Source organism: Rattus norvegicus, chromosome 4 (genome assembly GCF_036323735.1).
Source record: "Rattus norvegicus strain BN/NHsdMcwi chromosome 4, GRCr8, whole genome shotgun sequence".
NCBI classification, from domain to species: domain Eukaryota; kingdom Metazoa; phylum Chordata; class Mammalia; order Rodentia; family Muridae; genus Rattus; species Rattus norvegicus.
The window spans coordinates 180757400-180779889 of NC_086022.1; the positions used below are offsets into that span (position 1 = coordinate 180757400).

General features: G+C 45.9%; 1 protein-coding gene across 7 annotated transcripts in view; it reads right to left on the minus strand.

Annotated features, from left to right (window-relative positions):
* Positions 1–1925: 1925 nt before the first annotated feature.
* Itpr2 (inositol 1,4,5-trisphosphate receptor, type 2) overlaps positions 1926–22490 on the minus strand; it is a 406037-nt gene continuing 385472 nt past the window's right edge. For 6 of the 7 annotated variants that reach the window (XM_039108425.1, XM_063286748.1, XM_039108427.2 and 3 more), the window contains 2 exons: positions 6054–6215; positions 1926–5481 (listed from right to left, as the gene is read on the minus strand). In XM_039108425.1, coding sequence (XP_038964353.1) covers positions 5395–5481; positions 6054–6215 — 249 coding nt within the window. In that variant the 3' untranslated portion in view covers positions 1926–5394. The remainder of the gene's footprint in view (positions 5482–6053; positions 6216–22490) is intronic. The other variant, NM_031046.4, reaches the window with a different exon arrangement.

Genomic DNA, 22490 nt, shown 5'->3' on the forward strand with positions numbered 1-22490 from the left:
CTAGGAAGTGATGATTTGGGGGCTATATGGATTTAGCTAAGCTGGAATAACACTTCCCAGATTTCCCTTGTTTGTAAGGCTGTCTATGTTAGGTTTGCAGAAGATGTTTTCATGAAGTTTGGATAATGGATGGCATGAAGTAGTGTGGCGACTTAGTTTGGAAGGAGCAGGTGACAGGTTTCATATAGTTCACCCTGGTCTCTTGGCTTATGTGCTGGCTGTGAGGCAGGAAGTGGCCTTCAACGTCTGCAGCCCCCAGTGGATACCCTCCTTTATTACTCTCTAGTCCTGGATGGACACATGTGCAGTTGGTGGGGAGGGTACCAGCTTCTTTTTCAGCCACCTGCACTGTGGACAACTCCAGTTTGCCTTCCTGGTTTGCAGCTTCTCCTGTATCTCCTCTGCTCAGTCCCTGGCTTTCTGGCCATCCACCAGCCCCCATCGAGTGACTCCTGTCTTGTGGCAGAAGCACCTGCATTTCCTAAGGCTTGTCATCCTCCTGGCGCCAGCTCTGATGTCTAAGCCATCCATAAATCTCTCAGCCATGCTAGCCACAGTAACTTCAACTCTCTGATAAAACAACAATTGATATTCATGCATCACACACCCCAGCCTTACTTTATCGTACAACGATCAAGGGATTTTATTTGTATGTAATGTCGAAAAGATGAGACCCCAAACACAACTCCTGTTGAAAGAGGCAAGGAAAAAGGTATCAATGTAGCAAAAGGAGGCTCTGATTGCCCCAAACGAAGACTGATTGAGAAAAATTAGCGCAAAGCCAAAGGCAGGCGTTAGAGAGCAGCTTCAGTAGCTTGGCTCTGTTACAAATTCAATGGGAAACTCCTGATGAAGACGCTGTACCGGAGAGATCCTAAGCTGAACCTGCCTGGAGCCCCTGTGAAGACAGAACAGGCTACGTAGAGTGACGCGTGTCTTTCATCCCAACACCCTGGAAGCAGAAGCAGGAGCGTCTCTGAGTTTGAAGTGAATTTCAGGCAAACAAGGGCTATGACATGAATCCCCTCCCACTCCTAACCCCGCCCCCTCCACCTCCCCACCCCCACCCCACCCGACCCCGCAAACTGAGGATTTCAGTCAAACCTGCTTCTCCTTGTCTCTCTGTTGTCTTTGCTGCCACAGAGTCTGTGTGATGCTGTGGCCCCTCCAGTGGGGTAGACAGAGGCTGTGGCCTGGGACTTGCCCATAGCCCCCTCTGCATGCAGAGTTTTTGCTGTGGGTGCCGATCACTCACGAAGGGGAACTCTCCTCTGCTCTCCCCGGAGCCATCTTTCCTCTGATTGGAGCAAATCAAAGCAGGCCTTGCCACGCTGCTTCAGGAACCAGAAAGAAATCTATCCGTGGGGACTGTCTTTGCTTCACATCACCCTGGTGGACTTCGGCTGCAGGAGGCTGAGTTTTGTTTTAAGATGGGCGGTTCTCAGCCTTCCTAATGCTGCCTGATACGGTTCCTCCCGCTGTGGTGGTGACCCCCGACCACAACATTATTTCCTTGCTGCTTTGTAGCTAGAACTGTGTCACTGTTGTGAACCATAATATGTCTTTTATGATGGTCTTGGGTGGCCCCCTGTGAAAGGGTCATTCAGCTCCCACATGGGTCGTGGCCCACAGGTTGAGAACCACTGTTCTAAGGGGCACCATCCTTGGGGACAGCAGATATGGAGAAGCAGAGATTTGAAGATGGCGAAGGATCTGTGTCTGCACAGTGCTTCTGGGAATCTGAAGTGTAGATATGTTAGTGCGTAGGAGCAAATGGGAGATTTGGTCAGTTCCGGACAGACCCTGGCCTTGCTGGCCTCTTTTGTGTGTCTTGCTCTTGCCGTGTAAAATAGCAATGACTATGGTACCTTTCACACCACAGGGATATCATCCAGAAACATGGTGGAGAATAAATAAGGCGCACACAAGATACAAATTCATTTTATTAACTTGTAAGTTATCCAGTCCTGACAGTGTGTTAAAAATCACCTTTTAAAAAGACCATGTAGACATTCTGTATTGCCAGAGGCCAGGGAATCCACTTGGTGAGGGGAGTCCCGGCACGGCCACCTCATTCATTAGTCAAAGCAGTCCTGAGGTGTATACCTGGGGTCCTCTTCAGGGGTCTTGGCTTTCACAAGCACTTAGTTCCATTTGATCTCGGCATTGCCTTATACACAGGAGCCTTATACACAGGAGCCTTATACACAGGAGCCTTATACACAGGAGCTCTATCACGTGTTACTTCAGAGTGAGAACAGGGCCTCGGGTAGCCTCGAGCGCTTTCTGGAATCTGGAATTGGCTGTCAGAGTTTGAAAATGGAGAGCTTAGCATGGCTTACACAGCCTTCCCACCCCCTACTCAGGGCAGGAGCCTTAGAGTTTCATGCAGCTTAGGCCTTCACCTGGCTCCCAGGGCATCTGGTCTGGATTTCAGATGCCCGCTCCCTCCAGGGCTGTGTCTCATCGCACAGTAGTGTGTTTGGCAGGGTCTCCAGGCCAGAAGATTACAACTCTTGCAATAAAGCTTTAAAACAGCTGTCAGGGATGCGTCATCTTCTACACAGCATGGCTGTCTGCATGTTTAAGGGTTCTGAGCTGTGAGGTCATCGCTACTCTGCAGGAGTACTCTGATCTACTGGGTCCCAGGGACGGGCACTTGGCACTCCCTTCCCGATAGATAGCATCCTGGGAAGGGAAGTCCTGTCTTAGTCTTCATCAACTCCCAGGCCTCCATGCCCACATGTAGTCTCAGGGATGGAGTCACATTACAGTTTATCATTAAACAACTTTTAGAAGGCAGCCAGAAGTCCAAGCTGTGAGCCGGAAATAATGGGGATTGACACGATGTCAGTTCTGATTCAAATGAAGTAGCTTCCTGAAATTATCAACAGTCTCCCAAAATCGTGATCTCTATCCACAGGGAAAAGAAAATGGCAGATTCCTGAAAATAAGCCCTCGTGACAACTTTCTAAAGGGTAGAAATATCATCTCTGCATGCATATGATTGGTCAATATTATATCTCTAGACAGTGCAAGATCTCTAATTACAAACAATTATTTTAATTTAGAAAATGTCTTCGACTAAACTCTTGTGATGCAGAATGGAGCACACCTGGGAACAAACCCTTCTGTGAATTAAAAATATTATTCAGTGGGAACTGTGACTTTTAACCAATATGGATTTTAATAACCTAAAATTTAAAAAAGCCTTCCCTGGCATAGAAGTCAGAGGTGACTGTATTTTTAATATCACTATAAATGTGAGAATACAACTATATCAAACTTCAGTCAGCTACACCCGCTGCATTAGTAACCATACATAACAAGTATAAACTCTCACCTGACATCAAATTTCCTCATTTCTAACATCTTTATGAAGTCAGTGTCCTAGAAAGTGCCTTTGCTTTGGTTGATGTTTATAAAATTTCACTTTATAATCTTTCATCTTGTAGAGGGGAAAGAAAAAGTACAACTGAAAAAAATTAATTTTGACATAGTGAGAGTCTCGTTAGGTGAAATCTTTTGGATAGTTCCCACAGGAGGAAGCCACGGTGTCGAACTGTGGGCTGCTGGCACAACGGATGGAGGGTTAGGTTACAGCAGACTGAAGCAGCTCCTATCCTTCTGATCGCCCAGCCTATTTTACTTTTACCAAATACCGTCGAAGTATCCATGGTCCTGAGCTTTAAAAATGGCTGCCGTGGCCTAATTTTGGTGATACCCTTCAAAAAAATGTTTGTGATTATAGTTTGAAGCTTTAGCAAAGAATTAAGGGTAACTGAAGACAGGTCTCTTACAAGAGTCGAGGGTCAGTGGTGCAGTGTTTTAGCCTAGAACACCTGAGGTCAAGGCACCAGCATCTTTCCACTTTAGGCTAAGGGGAGCAGGGCCCTGTCCAAGAGCACTTTGTAACTCTGGGTGGTCCTAGTGTGTGCAGCATTTAGTTAGAAAGTACATCTCGGTGGTTCCAAGGCTACACCCAAGAGAAGGTAAGCCATTTGAGTTTCTGCCTGTACAGTGGGTCTATACACACCCAGGATTTGACTTGTTTGTTTGTTTGTTTATTTTTAGGAGCCAACTGCTAAAACTGTATTGAAATGCCAGAAAGCTTTAAAACTTGCTGTAACAAACCCCATGTGGCCCTTGGTGGCTGAGAGTTTAAAGAATCTGGAGGCCAGAGAGGGTCTCTGTTTCAGAATGTAGTGTCTTGGCTGGTGGCCCCTCACCACCAGATGGTCTCACACTTACATGATCTGTCTGTCTCTGACACCTCAGACAGTCTCCAAAAGGAATCTCTCCTTCCAAGTTATTTTTTCCCTTGACAAAATCTGGTTGCATGAGTCAACATGAAAACAGTTTGGGGGAAGGAATTATGATCTGCCTACATTTTGAAAAGCTGTTACTCTAACAGCCTTAAATGTGCTGTTGAAATGTTGCATATTCTTACGTAGTCAATGCAATTCTTAGATTCCCCCCAACCCCCTCAGCTTCGGGGATCGCAAGCACTTGGGTCAAGCACCTCAAATATAAATCAACCTGCTTTTAAAGGCAAGGCCACCCGAGTAACGCTTCTCAGTGTTGGCTGTTACCCTCGAGTTTTTCTTTCAATGCCCACATACTTTAGTAGCATATACACTGGAAACGTTGTTTCCTGAGTGTTACAGACAAGCTTCTCTTCCCCAAGTCTTTAACATCTCAGCACATAGGCACCAGGCTTTGAGCAGTCTTAGCCAATTCTATGAAAGCTTTCTGTTGCACAGCCCTGTACAGAGCTCTGGACACAGCCACCCTGATCCAGTTATGTTTTGCAGTGGGTGGGGTGTGAACTCCAAAGCACTGAGGGGTAGTGCTCTGAGCCCGTCTCATGCCAAGAAGAAAATGTCCAGTTAACACGTAAGGTTCGGAAGTTTAACGACACCCTTTTCAATTCTCCTTTTTAATCTTTTAAATTTCTTAGACTTAGCCAGCAGAGTGTGGCTTCCTGTCTCGCTGACCCCAGTGCCACAGTTTGAAGAAAAAATTTCAACCAGCCACGATGGACACTGCAGTCAGTGTGTGAGACAAGTCCAAGGCCTATCGATCGAGCAGGGGGAGGTCTGCCGCTCCCCGATCAGACTCTCCCACCCCCTCCAGCCCCTCAGGCTGGCCGCTTCCTGCCACATGGAGAGGCTGTGCCCTATACTGTTTTGTTTTGTTTTTTTCCAAGCTTGAACCTTCTCAAGCGTGCAAACACAGTTACAGATTGTTCTGGGAGCTGAATGGCTCAGCACCTTGGCACTTGGTTGTTTTCAGCTTTTCAACAATAGCCACTGTTCGCTCCCCTCCATCTCCATCCCTCAGCGATGAGGCAGGCATCTGATGAAAGGCTGGTCACGGCGTGCCCCCATGGTGTCAGTGCGGTGGCATGTGATGGTTCACATGGGGTGTGTTTGATCCAAGGAAGCCCAGCCTTTGCTTGTTTTTCCTTTGTTCTGTCATCTGGGGAAAGAGAGAGAAGAGAGAGTGTGTGTGTTCAGCTGGTTTTCTTAATTCTTCCCCAGTGCCATCGGCCACTGAGGCTTTGTTTTCTATCCCAGGAGCCCACTGTCTGGTTCCACATATATTTACCACAAAAGGAGTTATTTCTGAAAATAAATCACCATAAATAGAGGTAACAAGGAAGAGCGACTCTAATCTCCGTGGTTAGGAAACAGATCTGTTGTGTTCTTATCGCCACTGCTGTAAGCATTTAATGGCTACCAGGGGTCTGGTGATATTCCTCTTTATGACTGCTAAAGGTATCATCTGACAGAGGGTTGGTCAGGACGCCACAGTGGCAGCCATTAGGAAATATACCTCCCTTTGCAACTAGCTTGGCTCTCCAATGCCTGGTAGGAAATAAGATCTATCACTGAGAGCAAAGAGCTCTCCCCTGGTTTCCACAGAGTGAGAAATACTTGCAGGGAGCTTGGAGGAGTCCCTGCTTGCTGAGATACCGCCACACAGCACAGTTGGGGAGGTTTCTTTCCTGGAGTTTCTGGGCCCCCTTCCCTCCCCCCGAGCTCACTGACCTGCTCCTTCAGCTCTGCCAGCTGCCCCGACAACTGTTTCACCAGACTCATAGTGGACTCCAGCTTCTCCTGCAGGTTCCGGATCTCATTTTGCTCACTGTCACCTTCATTGCTGACAAGTGACATGGCTCGCATCCGAGGAAACCAGTCTAAATTCTTCTCCTAGGAAGAAATAAACATGCAGGAATCAGGTAGTGAGTGTGAGAGGGAGCTGGAGGCCCTACAAAGAGTGGTTCCAGGTATTAGCGTTAGAATTTAAACCAGTGTCTCAATTAGGTGTGGTCGTGCACATCTGGAAGCAGGAGGACTACCTGGAGTTCAAGGGTAGTATGGGCTCTATAGTGAATTTCAGGCCAGCCTCAGCTACATAGCAGAACAGTCTCAAAGAGGGGGGAAAACCCCTCAAAACTGAAGTTCTCTGAGTATGTACACCAGAAGGTCCCTCTCTGGCTAGAGGCAGAAAGAGGCAGGATTGGAGTCAAAGGGTTAAGACTCTGGTCCTCATGGTCTCAGAAGGACCTTGTCAAGGACGACTTCCTCCAGGGTCTCAGGTGGTCCTAGATGGAGCCTCTGGGAGCCACGGTACAGCCTGTGGGCATCCCGTGATTCTGATGGACGATGAGGTAGGGTCTGATGGTAGTAAGACTAGACTGAGCGTGTGTGTGTGAGAGTGTGTGTGTGAGAGTTGAGTGTGTGTGTGTGTGTGTGTGTGTGTGTGTGTGTGTGTGTGTGTAGAAGCATGAACTGCTCTGAGCAGGAGGTTGGCAGAACAAAGGTTTCTGTCCAGCCATCCATGCTGGGCCTTGCTTACATCCCCTGCTGAGGTTCTTTACCAGCTTTGTGGCCTCTGCTCCATGTGGGGAAGAGGGGAGCGGAAGGGCACAGCCTGCGGTTATCCTGTCTGTTCCCTCTGGAAGCACTATATCACTGGGGGTGACTTCCCCAGACGGCAATAGCTGGCACTGCTTCTGCTATTTTCTGGGCAGATTGGGTGTGTCCTCTGCCTGTGTTTCTCCTCCCTTGTGGTAGACACCCATATGTCTCAAACTCTGCCACTGTGGAACACCAGAGAGCCAGCCACAGTGTATAACTTACCATGCACTCTTCAATCTCCATTTACTGCAGGGTAAACTGTAATGTGTCCCCTATCTCCAGCAGGCTAATCACTCATGTCAGAGCTGGGGTCCTAAGCCTTTGCTCCACAGACCTGTTGGGTGTGCCCACCTACCTGCCTGCTTCTGAGTACTTTCCTCTGACGCCCCTGCAGGGAACTTCTTGCTTACAGTTCTTTCCCTCCCAGGTAAGTTGGGGGAGTGGCGGAGAAAACCTCTCCCCAACAGCTTCCAACCACAGGGCCATCTGAGCTACAGGGGGAAGGGTCTTTGCTTTACCATTTCTGTCCTGACCTTACTACTGGCCCTTGGCGTGTGTGTGTATGTGTGTGTGTGTGTGTGTGTGTGTGTGTGTGTGTGTGTGTATGCGTGTGCGTGTGCATGTGTGTATTTGTGTGTGTATTTGTGTGTGTGTGTGTATGCATGTGTGTGTGTGTGTGTGTGTGTGTATGCATGTGTGTGTGCGTTCAGTTCTTTCCTTTCACCAATTGGGCCCTGGGGATCAAACTCAGACTCTCAGCTTTGGCAGCAAGCACTCTGGCCCATTCATCCGTCTCTCTGGCCCAGGAAAATAGAGTTTGGGCTGAAATCTTCTGAAGATTTCATGTGCAACTACATGAGTGACGTTACTATCACAGACGGTGAAGGCAGTAACCTTAACATCATCCAATGTCTGCCACAGTGAAAACATCAGAATTTGCAGATTCTTGGGACATATCCTTTAGAGTCCCTGCCATCCAGAAAGTGACCAGCCAACATCTGAGATGACTGTGTAAGAGTGACACCCTTACCAGGCTTTAGAGGAGAATGGAGAGCAGAAAGGACTGCTAGAAACCTGCCTTCGCTAACAGGTTAACTTGTGATAATTCCTTCATGTCTGAGTCCCAGAATTCCCCAGCTCTTCTTCTTGTATGTGTGTGTGTGTGTGTGTGTGTGTGTGTGTGTGTGTGTGTGTGTGTGTACGTGCGCTCGTGTGGTAAACAGATGGCCACCACTGGGGTCTTCCAGAGGAGAAGCTGTGTCTGTGACAGGAGATGGGATAGGAAAAGCTCAGGGGATTAAAATGAAGGCTTGCCGTATAACTCCATTCTTCTTCATATCTGATTAAGAGTGCACAACAAATCAGGGAAATGGCTAGGATTGAGACCATTAAGAGAAATAATCCAGATTCAAAGGTGAATATGGTGTGTTTTCTATCACAGGAAGAATCTAGAGTTAAGTTTAGATTCTTAGATATACATACACACATAGATGTGCATATACATAAAGGCAGAAAGGGGACCATGAGAAGGTGAAAAGAGAGATTAAGACAGGGTGGGGCTACAAGAAGGTAGAGGGCACATGTGTCTAGGAAGAAAGGCAGTTTTCCAGGGGCAGAAGTGTACATCAGTGGTGGGGTGCATAGGGTCAGAGGGTCCTAAATGGAGGGACAGCAAAAGCATCACTTCCGGGGTCAGAGGCAGAATGTCTTCAGCAGAGTATGCAGCTGGATCAGTCATGTTCAAAGCGGCCTGCTTTTCAGGAAACAGCAGCAGCTCTCTCTTTCTCAGCGATGATGCTGCTGGAGTTTGCTGGAGCTGCTGGACCACGGGACCCCCGTTCTCTGCTCTGCCTGCATTGGTCTCTTTGTTTACTCATTCCTTTCATAATTCCCGCTTGTGATCCCTGTGCCTGTGCTAGGCACCAGGAAACAATAGCAAGAAACACCAGCCCAGCCTCTCGCTCCTCTAAATCCCCAGCCAATCACAGATGACAAAGGCAAGGACAAGCTATGGCGGGAGGTGCCAGGGAGCAAAGCTGGTCTGTCCTTGCCCTCTGGGCTCCATTCTCTCTCTTTGCCCCCACTGGGTTTTCTGGCTGCTCTATTTGTTAGGTCTCCCTCCACAGGTAAGTCAACTGATCATATCTGAAGTGAAGGTACATGGGTAACTGCCAAGGTTTAAAAGTAAGAAATGCTGAGATCCTTGCCCCCATCCATAGGCAGGGAGTCTAGACTTTCATCCTCAATCCCACCCTCCCCTGCTGTACACACTTGGTCTTTTCTCTAGACAGGCACTAGATGTACACCGCCAACTCCTCCCATGACCTCAAGACTCACCCTTCCCTCCAAGGAGGGGCACTGCACCTACGCATGTAAATCTACCCACCCCTGCACGAGCCAGGAACATGGTGACATGCCCTGGCCTGCCTCCCCTCACCCATTCAAGGGATTCAAGACTATAGCCAACCCCACCAGGACCTATTGCCTGAAGAAAAGGTCTGACCCCTCACGCCGGAAGCTTAGCTGTGAGCAACTTCTAACTCTACAGAAAGTCTGCTCTGGGTTTAGAAACTTCCCCGAGCTTGGGGTGAGCCCCAACACTGGGCCCTGAGCCCCGTAGAGCAGCTGGTCAATTATCTGACAGATTGGAGTAATAGGACCCAGCGCTTCAGCCACCCACTCAACACAAAAGGCCAGGTTTCTATAAACACTACCAACAACTTTACTCCAGATGCCTAGATCCCATTGCAAACATGAATAAACAAACAGCAAATTTCTACCAAAAAATAGTCCTCCCAGTGAGGACTAAAAGAGACCCAGGTTGAAATATTTTCAGCAAAATAATAGAATAAAAAATCCCCCAATTTAAGAAGAGACGTCTATCAAGGTCCAAGAGGCATACAGAACACCAAATAGACAGGGCCAGAAAAGAAATTCTCTATGCCACATAATAGTCAAAACAAAGAAAGGATATTGAAAATAACAAGAATAAAATTAAGGGGTTGGGGATTTAGCTCAGTGGTAGAGCGCTTGCTTAGCAAGTACAAGGCCCTGGGTTCGGTCCCCAGCTCCGAAAAAAAGAAAAGAAAAGAATAAAATTAAGTCTTATATGGAAGCAAGACCACCAGAGTAACATTCATTTCCCAGTGGAGACTATGAAAGCCAGACGGGACTGGACCCATGCCCTAGAAGTTATAAAGCAGCTTGGAAGCCAACACAGACTACCACATCCAGCAAAACTATCAGATTTAATGTATGACCACCAACCCATCTCTGTAGGAGATACTGGAAAGAATACTCAGGTCTGAACAATAGGGTAAACCTGTGCAGAAAGGAACAAAAACATTGAATCAAAAGAGTTCTAAAAGATTAGCAAATGATCAAGAAAATAACAGAAATTAATATACACTGTTCAATGATAGCTCTTAATATTAACTGGAAATAATACAATTTATTTGGTCTCAACTCCCTGATAAACAGAAACAGAATAAAGGACTGGATCAGAAACGGGGATCCATCCTTTTGCTGTCTTCTGGGCAAGTGAGAGAGAGAGCACCTTAGAGACAGAGGATCCAAGTCAATGAGACCAAGAGTCATGCAGGTGCAGCCAGTCTTACATTTGGCAGAACAGACTTCAAAACTAATCCGAAGAGATACACAGGATTCTTTATTACAGAAAAGCCCCAACAGAGGATATTTCAGTCCTAAACATATGTGCACTAAATATCACAGCACCTAATTTCATAAAAGAAACACCACTGAACTTAAAAACAAATCAACTCCAGCACAGTGATGATGGGTAATTCAATACTCCACTCTAACACATGGTCATTTGCAAAAACTGTGAAGTTCAATCCCATCAAATAGTCCTAGCAGACATCTTCAGAGCACCCCATCTAAAAACTAATGTACATATTTTCTTCTCTGTAGCACACGGGAGTTTTACAAACTTTACAAAAAAGTCACAATGCAAGTCTCAGCAAATATAGGAAAATTAAAATTGCATCCTGAATTTTACCTGATCGCTATGGATATCAGCAACAATAAAAATGACAGAAATTAATGAACAACATGCTTCTGAATAAAAACTGGGTAAAGAATTCAAGAAGGAAATTTAAAAATTCTTAGAACTGAATAAAAATAAGAATCCAACATAGCAAAACCTATAGAACAAAATGAAAGCTACCACAGGAGGAAAGTTTACAACACGATGTGCTTGCATCAAAACATTAGAGATCCCAGGTTAACAACATAGTGATGCACCTGAAGGCCTCAGAATAAACAACCAGGAAGACTAGACTGGAAGAGACACTCAAACCACAGCTGAAATTAATGACAGAATGAAAGTAAATACAAAGATTGAATGAAACAGTCATTTGAGGAGATCGATAAACCTTTAGGCAAAGTAACCAAAAGAATTAGAGAGGATCCAAGTTAATTAGAGAAGAAACGGGAGGCACCATAACAGACATTGAAGAACTCCAGATACTTATTCACATTTAAAAATCTATATTCTACCAAACTGCAAAATGTAAAAGAAATGGATAAACTTCTAGATATACATGAGTTGCCAAATTTAAAGATGAATTAAATGATTTAAGTAGATTTGTAACATGCAATGAGATGTCAGTAACTAAAAATCTCCCAACTAAAAAGCCCAAGTCAGATGGAATCATTGCAGAAGTCTACTAGGCTGTCAAAGACATAAAAAGTCTCAATAAGATCCTTTCAAAAGTAATTTGAGAACACATCAGGAAGACTGTCCACCATGATGAAGTCAGTTTCACCCCAGAGACGCAGGGGTTCAATAACTGAACCGACACAAACAGCCACCACATGGTCATCTCTCTAGCTACAGAAAAGGTCTGTGACAAAAATCCAACATCCATTCACAATAAATCCTGGGGAGAGGAAGGACAGGGCATAAGCTCAACATAATAGAGGCAACGTACAGGAAGCCCTCAGACAACCTCTTCCTAAACAGAAAAACTCCAAATAGTTCCCCTAGAACCATGGACACAATGACAATCTCTTTGCCTACCCCATTTAAGTAGGCAAGTCTTGAGTAGTAAGACAAGTGAAGTTAAAGTGGATACAAATAAGAAAGGAGGAAGTCAAAGTATCTTTATTTGTAGATGATACATTCTACTATGTAAAACTTTCCGAATGATGACTGCTACACCTGAGAAATACTTCAGCACAGTAACAAATCAGTAAAAAAGAACTCAGCCCTTGTATATACAGACAACAAACACACTGGAGAGAAATAAAGGCGTACCATTCACAATAGCCTCAGGAGAAATAAAATATCTAGAATAAGTCTAACAAAGAAATGAAAGATATGTACAACAAAAGTCTTTTAAGAGAATGAAAAAAGTCAATTGAACAAGAGACCAGAAGAGGCAAAACCTCCCATGTGTATATATTGGTGAGATGAGTGTTATGATCGTGACTTCCTTAGCAAAGCAGTTCACAGATTTAATGCGATCTCCACCAAAACTCCAACAAAAGCAAGGTGGTCCTGGCACAAAGACAAGACTCGTGGATCAAAGGAATAGAATTGAGGACTTATGTGGAAACTCACACTCCTACCTCCACCCAGCTTTTGACAGAGAAGACAACAAATACCTTATGGAGAGAAGGCAGCATCTTGACCAAGTGTTGCTTGTCAAACTGGATGACCACAGAGGAGGACTCAAATACGACCCATATCTTTCATCCTGTATAAAACTCTACTCCAAAGGGATTAAGGATGTCAACACATGACCAGATACCCTAAATCTGACAGGACCAAGGAGGGACTAGGCTGAACTCATTGGTTTAAGAACAAACGTTTTGAGTAGCATCTTGATAGTAAGAGGCTTTAATACCAATAATTAATAAATTGAACCTTACAAAAACTTCTGTACAGCCAAGGGTTCCATCACCCAACTGAGGAGGCAGTATGTAGACTAGAATTTTTCTTTTACCAGTTATATCTTTGAAGGAGTGTTAATATCTAGAGTATATAAGTAACTCAAAATTAAACATCAAGAAAACCTAAACAGCACAAAACTAAACAGAGTTCAGGGGGAAAAACATACAAACAGCTGAGAAACATTTAAAAAGGTTCAGTATTCATAGCCATCAAGGAAATGCAAATTAAAACTACTTAGAGGTCTCATCTAAGCCCAGTCAGAATGGCTAAGGTCAAGAAACAAATGGTGACAAATGCGGCCTGGGGACACTCATTGTCTACTGGACACTCATAAAATTAAATTTTAAAAGGCTTTTAAAAATCAATGCAGAAAGTGTTCTTTTCATGAAAATAACCTTAAATGTAAGTATTGCACATGCTTTTAGGTTCTCGTGTTCCATTTTCTGTTGAAAGCAGTCTCTCTCTCAGTCTGTCTGTCTCTGTCTCTGTCTCTGTCTCTCTCCTTTTCAGTAAGGAAGTTTCCTTTTCTCTGAGGGGGAGGGGTAGGTGGAGCAGCTACCTTACCCTAAGCCAGAAGGGCAGACATGATGCATCCAGCAGGGTTCACCTGCACAACTTCCTCACCCTGCTGGCCCGGGCTTCGCTCCGGGCTAACACAGTGGTCTGATTTCACTTTACACGGCAGATCTTGTGGTCAAGCACATGGCTATTAGATTCCCAGGCTGATGTTGGTTAGTCAACATGATATCATTTCCTCGTTTCAGCGGAACTGCATACATGTGACCACAGGGTAGCCTAAAGCCAGGGAGGGAGATTAGCTGCCAGACTCCTAGGCTGCAGGGCTGATCCTTCCTAATAACTCAGTGAGGTGCAGGTCTTCTAGAGGTTTCTAAAATGTAAGACTCATAGATGAACTTAGCGCTCCTGACACGTTCATTTAGGACCTGTAATCCTCTTGCCTGGGCCAATTTTTATAATAGTATGTTTGTCTGGGAGACTGCAGGAGCAATAGACAGAAGTCAAGAAGATCTTTCAGAGTTCTTTTAATGGTAGGTCACCGTGACCCATTGATGTCTATAGCTGTTCAGTCATGGACTGTTAGGGTCACTTAGAGACCCTATGTGGTGTTGACATTTGGTGTTTTCAAGTGATGCTTCATTCCTGGAGCAGAGGTAGCCCTGTGCAATGGAAGGGCACCAATCAGAGAGATGGGACACCTGGACTGTGACTTTATCAAAACTAAAAGTGTCTACTATATGGGGCAGATGGGTACTTCACTCTCCATGTCTCAGTTTGCTTCTCTGTGAAACAAAAATGTCTTCCTAGGTGTATCCATACCTTCCCTGCCTGGCATGTTGTGAACTGTGAATACGAGGTAAAGCTTTAAAATCCAAGTTGCTGCAAACAGACCTGTCACAGGAGCAAACTTGCAGAGTTAAGGCTGGAAGCAGCCTTGAGTCATGGAACCCACACCAGCACGCGCGTGTGCAGGTTTTGCTACATCAGAGTGAGGTGAAGGGATAATGAGGCTGGGTTGGGCCAAACAAACATTTAGAATGTCTTTTTAAAAAGCTATTAGCATTTATGAAACATCAACTGTATGTATGTAAGCTGGAGAAACATGAAATTCTGACCCTTCTGTAACAGAGCAACAGATCCCACCTTGCCTTCTGGGTGCCTGGTATTTAGTCCTGTTGTGGCTGATACCCACAATTCCACAGAACAAGGTGGCTATGATCTTATTCTGAGGCCTGCAACATGAGGCAAGCTTGCTTACTTGCCCAAGGCCACAGAACGGTGAGTGGGAGTCCCTCTGCGTTTCCTGAACTGCTTGCTCTCCATGTCTGATGGACACGCTGGCACTTGGCTGCTACAGAAGCTGAGGTACAAGGACTGCAGGTTTGAGGCCTGGCCCAGCTACAGAGTGAGCTCAACCCAGAAACTTGGTGAGACTAAAGAGAAGAAAACTGGGGGTGGCTTTATTTCTAGGTGCTTACCAATGTGCCTAAGGCCCTAGTCCTCAGCTCCAAAAAGCTCAGCTTCTAAACTTACTGGGAAAGCCAAACAACACAAGGATGATTACAACTGGAATCTCTTGGGTTACTTGCCCAGGGTATGCTAAAGGTTCATTTGATCAGGAACACACATCCTGTCAGTATTGAGTCACAGATCCACATATAGATGAGGAAGGAAAATGCCAGAGGTTTGGTGGAATTTGGTAGAGGGTTTTCAAATATCACTACTGACAGGCAGCACACAGAATGCACTCTGTTCTACATCTGATAGCCCCTCACCCAGCTTCTGCTCCCCAAGGCTGTGTGCTGCGGGGCTCTCAGGACACCATTTTTTTTTGGTTGCCATCCTAAACTGATCTCTAGATCTTCCTAGAGTTTTCCACCATAAAATTCATTTGCAAAGCCTCCTGGTACCACAGTACCACAGTTACAAGTGAAGTGTCTGATGGACGCATGAGTCCCTAGGCCACGTGGTTTGAGCGGTGAACTCAGCTCCCTCGGGTGACAAGTGGCAGCTGTTGTGAGATGAGAAGTGAGGTGACTCCCAGGAGGGGAAGAGGGGAAACTTCAAAGGATGAAGCCACACTTTGGACTTGGCTGAGTACCAGTGAGAGAGAATGGAGATTGTGTGTGCCTTTCCAGAAGCAGGAGGCTGTCTATGAATACTGAATGGTCTCAAGCTGAGTGTAACCTTAATATGCACATCACAGGAAACATCAGGCTTTGGAGGGCGGGAATCAGAGCCTTCTCCACAGTGCAGTTTCATGCATGTGCAACTGGGAAGCCGCCACTCATTAGCTGATAGGCTTTGCCGTTCCGATTTTGGTGCAGTTTGGTGAAAAAGCTTTACATGTTTAAGTTAAGACCACTTGAGTTTCACATACTCGACATACTTCCATGTTTGTTTGTTTTTAAAGAATTTCACAGATCCGTTGATGTTCTGGAAGGTTACAAGATACTTTGCAAGTCAAAACCCAAGCACTTTCTATATAGAAAACTTGCTTCTGAGATAGAACACAGCTAGTCAGATGCAATCTTACGATGCTTTGCTTTTATTGGCTGTTGGACACAGGTACTCAGTCTCGGTAGGAACATGGAGCCTGCCTGAGAGGTTTAACATGTGGACCAACTGTTTACCTGCTTCCAATTGAAGTCTGGCCTATTGCCTCTTCAGTAAACCTGCATCATCTTCAGGGTTGACATGTATATATACACCTTACAGTTGTCACAGGGGCACTGCCACTTTCTAAACACACGACTTCATCATTTTGCTGAAGTTTATCCATGTTTCACTCCCAGGCCAGCTCCCCCTCCAGTCCACCCTTTGAAGCTTGGCACTGTCATGCAATAAACAATTTGATGGGACTTTTTTTTCCATGTTCCTATAACAATAGCCCCAAATTTACAATTACCCAGGTGACAGGGGTGAATTTGCTCTCAGGAGCCCCAGGATTAGACCTGGGTTTATCCTAATGAGCTGACTCAAGGAAGGTTCATTCCTAGGAAGACAAAGCACACATGATCCCAGAGGCAGATTTCGAGACAACCCAATCTCTGGGCTAATCATTGAGTTCAGTCCTGTGGCTAATGATCCAAGCAGGTCTAAGTACAAACACTGGTGAAACTGTGTGCTAGTTGATGAAGGGTAAGATGCAGGGTTGGATGCCCTGTGCTTCCTCAGACTGCACCTATGCGTGCTTCTGTGTGGCTTCCCTTCTCAATTTTATCCTTTATGACACAAAGGTACAGTCACTTGTCAGAATAGTACATTTCAAGTTCTTTGAGTAGTTACAGCAAATTACTGAATTTGACCGAATGGAGGTAGCCCCAAAATTTTATAGTCAGCCATTTTGAAGGTAGGGAGCCTGGGAACCCTTAAGGAATGGCTTGAGTTGGATGTCTTGCTGGGGGTCCTCCCCCTGCGACTTGTGGAGTTTGTATTACCTAGAGATGGCTGTGGCCAAAGCAAACCACAATTCACAAGTTGGGATAGAAACTGGCCTTTCGGGGTTTAAGTAGTCACCAGAACACCAGCTCTGACTGTGCCTCACCAGCATGAGGGAAAGAGCCTCTGTGGGAGAGGTGATAGAGAAGTGGAAGGCAGGTGGTTCCGGTCCCAGAGTTAGCTGGACACTTGCTTGGCCTGTGGTTGCTGGTCTGAGAGCCATAGATAGGAGCTAATAAATGACAGTATTGCAGAGAGCCACAGAGGATGGGACACATGCAGCTGGAGCTACTATAGCTCAGATGTGATCCCACAAGGCAGAGAGGTTTGCCTTGGGCAGTGCTCCCTGGAGAAGTGCTTTTTATTTTATTTTCTTCTTGGATCCTGAACCAGAACAAGATGCTGTTGGGTCATGGGCTCACTGAGGTCTCTTGCATCCTCACCTACTCTGCCTGACAAGTTTAGACCAATTGGATTCCATCTATCAGCCTGCCAGAGCTTTGAGGAGCAAACCAGTTATCCATGTGTGCCCGGCCCATTTCCTTGTCAGGACTGAATTTTCCGTATTATATACATTGACCATGCTGGTACTCTAAAATTAAAGCACTAGTAGGTGCTCGCACAGGCACATGCATCACACACACACACACACACATACACAGAGAGAGAGAGAGAGACAGAGACAGAGACAGAGACACAGAGAGACATACAGAGAGAGAAAGAGAGACACACAGAGACAGAAAGAGACAGAGAGAGGGGGAGGCAGACAGACAGACAGATAGTATATATCTTTATCTCTCATTCTTTCTGTAGAGAGACAGGGAGGCAGATGACCTGCCGGCTCCGTCCTTGCCTTCCTCCCATTTTAGCCATGACCTGTCCCATATTTACAGTGACCAAGGCAAAAGCCACAGCCCCTAGATGGAGGGCTCTCTGGTTGCAGAGCTAAGAAAGCTGGCAGTGGCTGGAGAGGCAGGCACCCCTCTAGGAGTGTTCGATCCTTTCCACAGTAGCTAGACGACACCCAGCTTGCCAGCTTCCTACCATGATTTAAGAACATGCTGGATGGAGCCAATGTGGGGGCCGGGAGGAGGAAGCGTGTGTTCGCACTCTGCTTCTGGTGGGTGGGAGGAGGAGTGGGCAGAGTTGGGGCAGGCAGTCCACGAATGTCATGTGGCACCATATGGTCATGGCAAAGTACCCAGCGAGTGGGAGGTATGCTCTGTCACTGCCTCATGGGATTATGACGCTCCCTGAGTTAACACATTTTTAGAGACATGAACAAGGAGTCACCCTGATATGCACTTTGCGATTTCCCCATGTCACTTGCAACTTGGGACTTTCAGAGGGTTCGCTGTCCACCTGGCTCTACCCTCTGGTAGCTAATTCAGGATGAGACCAGTCATTTCTTCTGTGTCCCCTAAATAGCTTTTTGGGTTATTTTGTTTTGTTTTGTTTAAAAAAACACCAAAAAAAACCATATACAGTTTTGAAAACAAATTCCTTATTGCCACACTTTCAAAATCTATTCTTGAGAAAGCTACCATGGGGCGTGAGGGTTCTATTTATGTCCCCATTCTTCATGAGGAAAGAGGGCTCTCTTAACAGTCAGCCAGGCCTGACCTATTCACATATTGGGGCCACTGCTTTAGAAGGAATGCAGAGGCTTTGTTCCAGGGCACACATAATGGGGATCCCCCTGTGCTTCCTCTGGCTCACGACACTCATAGTTCTCAAAGAGCTACTTGCAGACACGAGTTAGATGAGTCTGATCTGGGAGAGGATTCCAGTCCCACAGGGAAGAACTCAGGAAGCTCAGACCTCAGAGTCACGTGTGGCTCTGCCACGGCGTCACACTTGGAAATTGGATGCTAGGAGATGTCTGCACTTTGGCCCAGTTTGTGGCTTCTGTGTGAAGATTGTGAGTGCATAGCTGCTTCTAAGCTGACGGGGCTCTTTAGTGGCCTCACAAATAGGATTTATTAGAATCTAGGATTTATCAGCAGAATGGAAAATGGATTGTGTCGCCAGTGTTAGCAGCCAAGACTTCCCAGGCCATGTGGACCTCACTTTCTCTTCTGCTCTCCAGCCAGACTCACTGGGCAGACTCGGGCACTTCTCTGGCTCCATTTTATTGGAACTGGCCCTGTCTTGTGTGTGTGATCACCATTAATATTTTATAGAAAGACATTGTAATTAGCACTTTAAAGTTAAGAGCACTTGCTGATCTTCCAGGGGACCTGGTTCAGTTCCCAGGTGCTCATTTGGTGGCTAAAAAACATCTGCAACTCCGGCTCCTGTGGATCTGACGCCCTCTCCTGGCTTCCTGGGCACCAGGCACACAAGTAATGCACAGACATACATACAGAGAAAACATCCATACACGTAGAATGAATCTTTAATGTTTCAGGTTTTCTTTCTTCCTTTCTTTATAATTAGCATGCTTATTTATCCTAGACGGTGCCATGAACAATGCTACGTTTAGCTGTGTTGGACATTGGGTAGATGAGTTAAGGTCCTCTTGTCTGCTCAGCATCATCTGAGAGAAGGCTATGGCTTGGTCCTTGGTCTGCTCAGCATCCTCTAAGGGAAGGCCATGGCTTGGTCCCTTGTCAGAGCTTAATGGATCCTATTGCACACAGATCTTCTCGTCTCCACTCTTCAGGATAACCTTTCACTCCCACTTTGCCCCGTGGCCTCCTAATTCCTTTTCAGTTCCCATGAAGATCTGCAGAGGACCTGGTGATGCAGCACACACCCAGCCTGTCTTCATGTAACCGACACATGGTGGTTAACTCGTTCAGGAACAATGGTAACTTAGTCATGAGACCTAAGATATAGGGACATTTAGGGCAGCATGATAAAAAGTCTCTTCCTTTCTCCTTCCAGTTCCCCTTTTCTTCTCCTTTCTCTTCCCCTTTCCTTCCTTCCTTCCTGTGTACTCTGGGGCTCAAACCTATGGCCTCTTACACACTCAGCAAGTGTTCTACTGAACCACTCCCATTATGGGATCCTTTGAGTGACAGATTCATTAGACGCACTGAAAGGGGAATTTGCCTTGCAAAAACAAACTACACATACATGCAATATTTTAATAAGACCAGTGTGTAAAGCAGAACAATTTTAATGTGCACCATCAGGTTAAGCAATAAAGTTAGAAAGACCTTACCTACACAGACTTCCATTTTCTGCAAAGCAGGGTTTCACAGGGCACACACAGTTGATGCCACATACAGTATAAACCTGCTATTTACCAAACCCACTTGAAACAGAACCTCCTGTCCCTCCTGTTATCCTCCTGTTTGCCTTGGTTGCAGCCTATTGTATAGGATCCCAGTGTGTTGTGATGGCTGCAGGAAAGAACGTGACCTTATTTACCGTTGTTCCAGAGCAGGCGCCCAACGTAATACGGGCCACATGGTTGGTAACAAGTGACTGAAGGGAACAGGTCACATGACAAGGCCACAGCCGGTTCAGTGATTCCCAGTAATCTCAGAACTAGTACTCGGTATAGCCCAGATGCACGGCACCCTGGCCTTGTCCACTTGCTAGCAGGAACCTGTGCCGAATGACAAGGTCACAGCAACCCATCCCCGTCTGCTCCACTAAACACGCAATTCACACAGCCAGTTAGCTCTGGCTCCCAACCCCTGCTCATTAAGCAACTGTCTGGATGTATCCCTGGCCCCTCAGAGGGGGAACATACAATGGCTGGCTGTGTACTAGCTGGAAATGATCGTTTGCTTTGCTGAATCAAGGACGTATTACAGGCTGCCTTCCAAGTCTGGCTAGGGGACGCCTATCCATTTCATTCTGGGTGCCCGATAGCATCTAGGATCAGAGCTGGCAAGGGCTGGCGCAAGGTCTGCACTTTGTCACCTGAGAGAGACTGGCGTGGTGCTGTTCCAGAGAGACCATCTGTCCCTTTTCGTGGCGGCCTCCCTGGGTGGTACCTGGGTATCACTGTGTTCTATTTTTAGCAGGGCAGTGTTCTGACTACAGTTACCTGGTGCCGTTCGGGAGTGATAGATGGTAGGAGAATGAATTGTGAGCTGAGGCACACAGAGATCAGCTTCAGTGTGAGCACGAGTACACACCATGGCTTTACCTCAGGGCTCTCTGACTAGGTTCACAGGGCTCTTTTGAAGCCCGCCAAACCGTCTTCATGCCAGTGACAGAAACCCAGAACAACACCACTGCTACAAAAAGATGAGACACAACTGGGAGCTTAACGTGCCAAAGCATGGATCGCTAGGAATCTTTTTACTTCTACAGGACACTGAATACCCCTACTGCATGCCGAGACTTTTTGTCACCAGAACACCAGCTCTGACTGTGCCTCACTGGCATGAGGGAAAGAGCCTCTGTGGGAGAGCCAGACAAAAAGTGAATGTGCTAATGTGTAAATGAGAATGAATAAAAATGTAAATGTATGAATGTCTATGTGTCTGTACATGTTTGCCTGTATAAAGCATTAATTCTTTTCCTTTCCTTTCTCTCTGGCTAACAAAGAGTTAACCAGCCTAGCCAGAGAGGCTTCTGGCTGTCTGATCAGAGAAGGAGGTGATAGTAATAATTTTATTTTTACTAAATCCCCCGCTGCTAGGCAATAAGTGTTAGTCACCCAAGCAAATGGTTTTTAACCATAGAATAAGCAAGAAAGTCTTTAGGATTGTTATAAGTTATCAGCAGACATTCAGTATAGTTAGAGAGCTAGAAGGCCAGAGACCATCAGTCTTTAAAGCTCTATCAGATACTGTGTCCCGGCTTCAAACCATTCCAGGCTGGGCTAGTTCCTGGCATATGGGACATCTTTTTAAAGGTCACCAGAAGAGAATCCACTTTATTACCAGACAAATGCTCTCCTGTTGCTGACTGCATGTTTTCAGTGGTAATGTAGCAATATTCTTATTTTCCTACCACCTTGTAAAACAGTGTAGCCCACTACTTGATCCCTTTGAAGACTTAAAAAACCACTGCCCATGTGATAACAGAAAATATGGTTTCTGCTAGATTAATGCCTAATTACATCAACAGATCGGAGACATAGTGATAAAGTTCACGCTCCCAGGACTGCCTTTAAGGAAAGTTTGCTGCCATTCCTTCATTAACTTTAGTTTATTACATCCATCTGTGTGGTTATCTATATTGCAGAGCATGGCTTGCAGAACACTGTCCCTTCAGTTTATGCTTAGAGTTTTTGATAGCTGGGCATCTTCAGTAAGATTACCCAGCCACAGCCCTCTGTCTGCCTTGAGTTCAGAATGAAGCATCTCTCTTCTTCTTGTCAGATTAACATGAAAACAAGCCCACGTTCCTCTCTACTGCTGCTCTAGGATTTAAGATTAAAAGACTGAAGAGAAAACTTGCTGTTTGAGGTTACAGGTACCAAACTCTAGCCCTCGCCCATGTTAGGCTGCCACTCCTCGCTGACCTACATCCCTAGCCCAGGAAAGTCAGTACTGGGGCTATTGCTGTTCTACCCACCCATACTGTCAACCTTCAGGTCTGCCTGCCAGAGGATGAAACAGCCCTGTGACCTGCACGGGAGGTTCTCTTTTGAGAAGTGACAATGACATCAGTGTACTACAGACTGTTCTAGAAAAGGTGCCCAGGCTAACAACACAAAGAGACAAACCCTCTTTGTCCTTCCAACTAACCTCAGAAGGAGACTTTTCCAGTTCTGT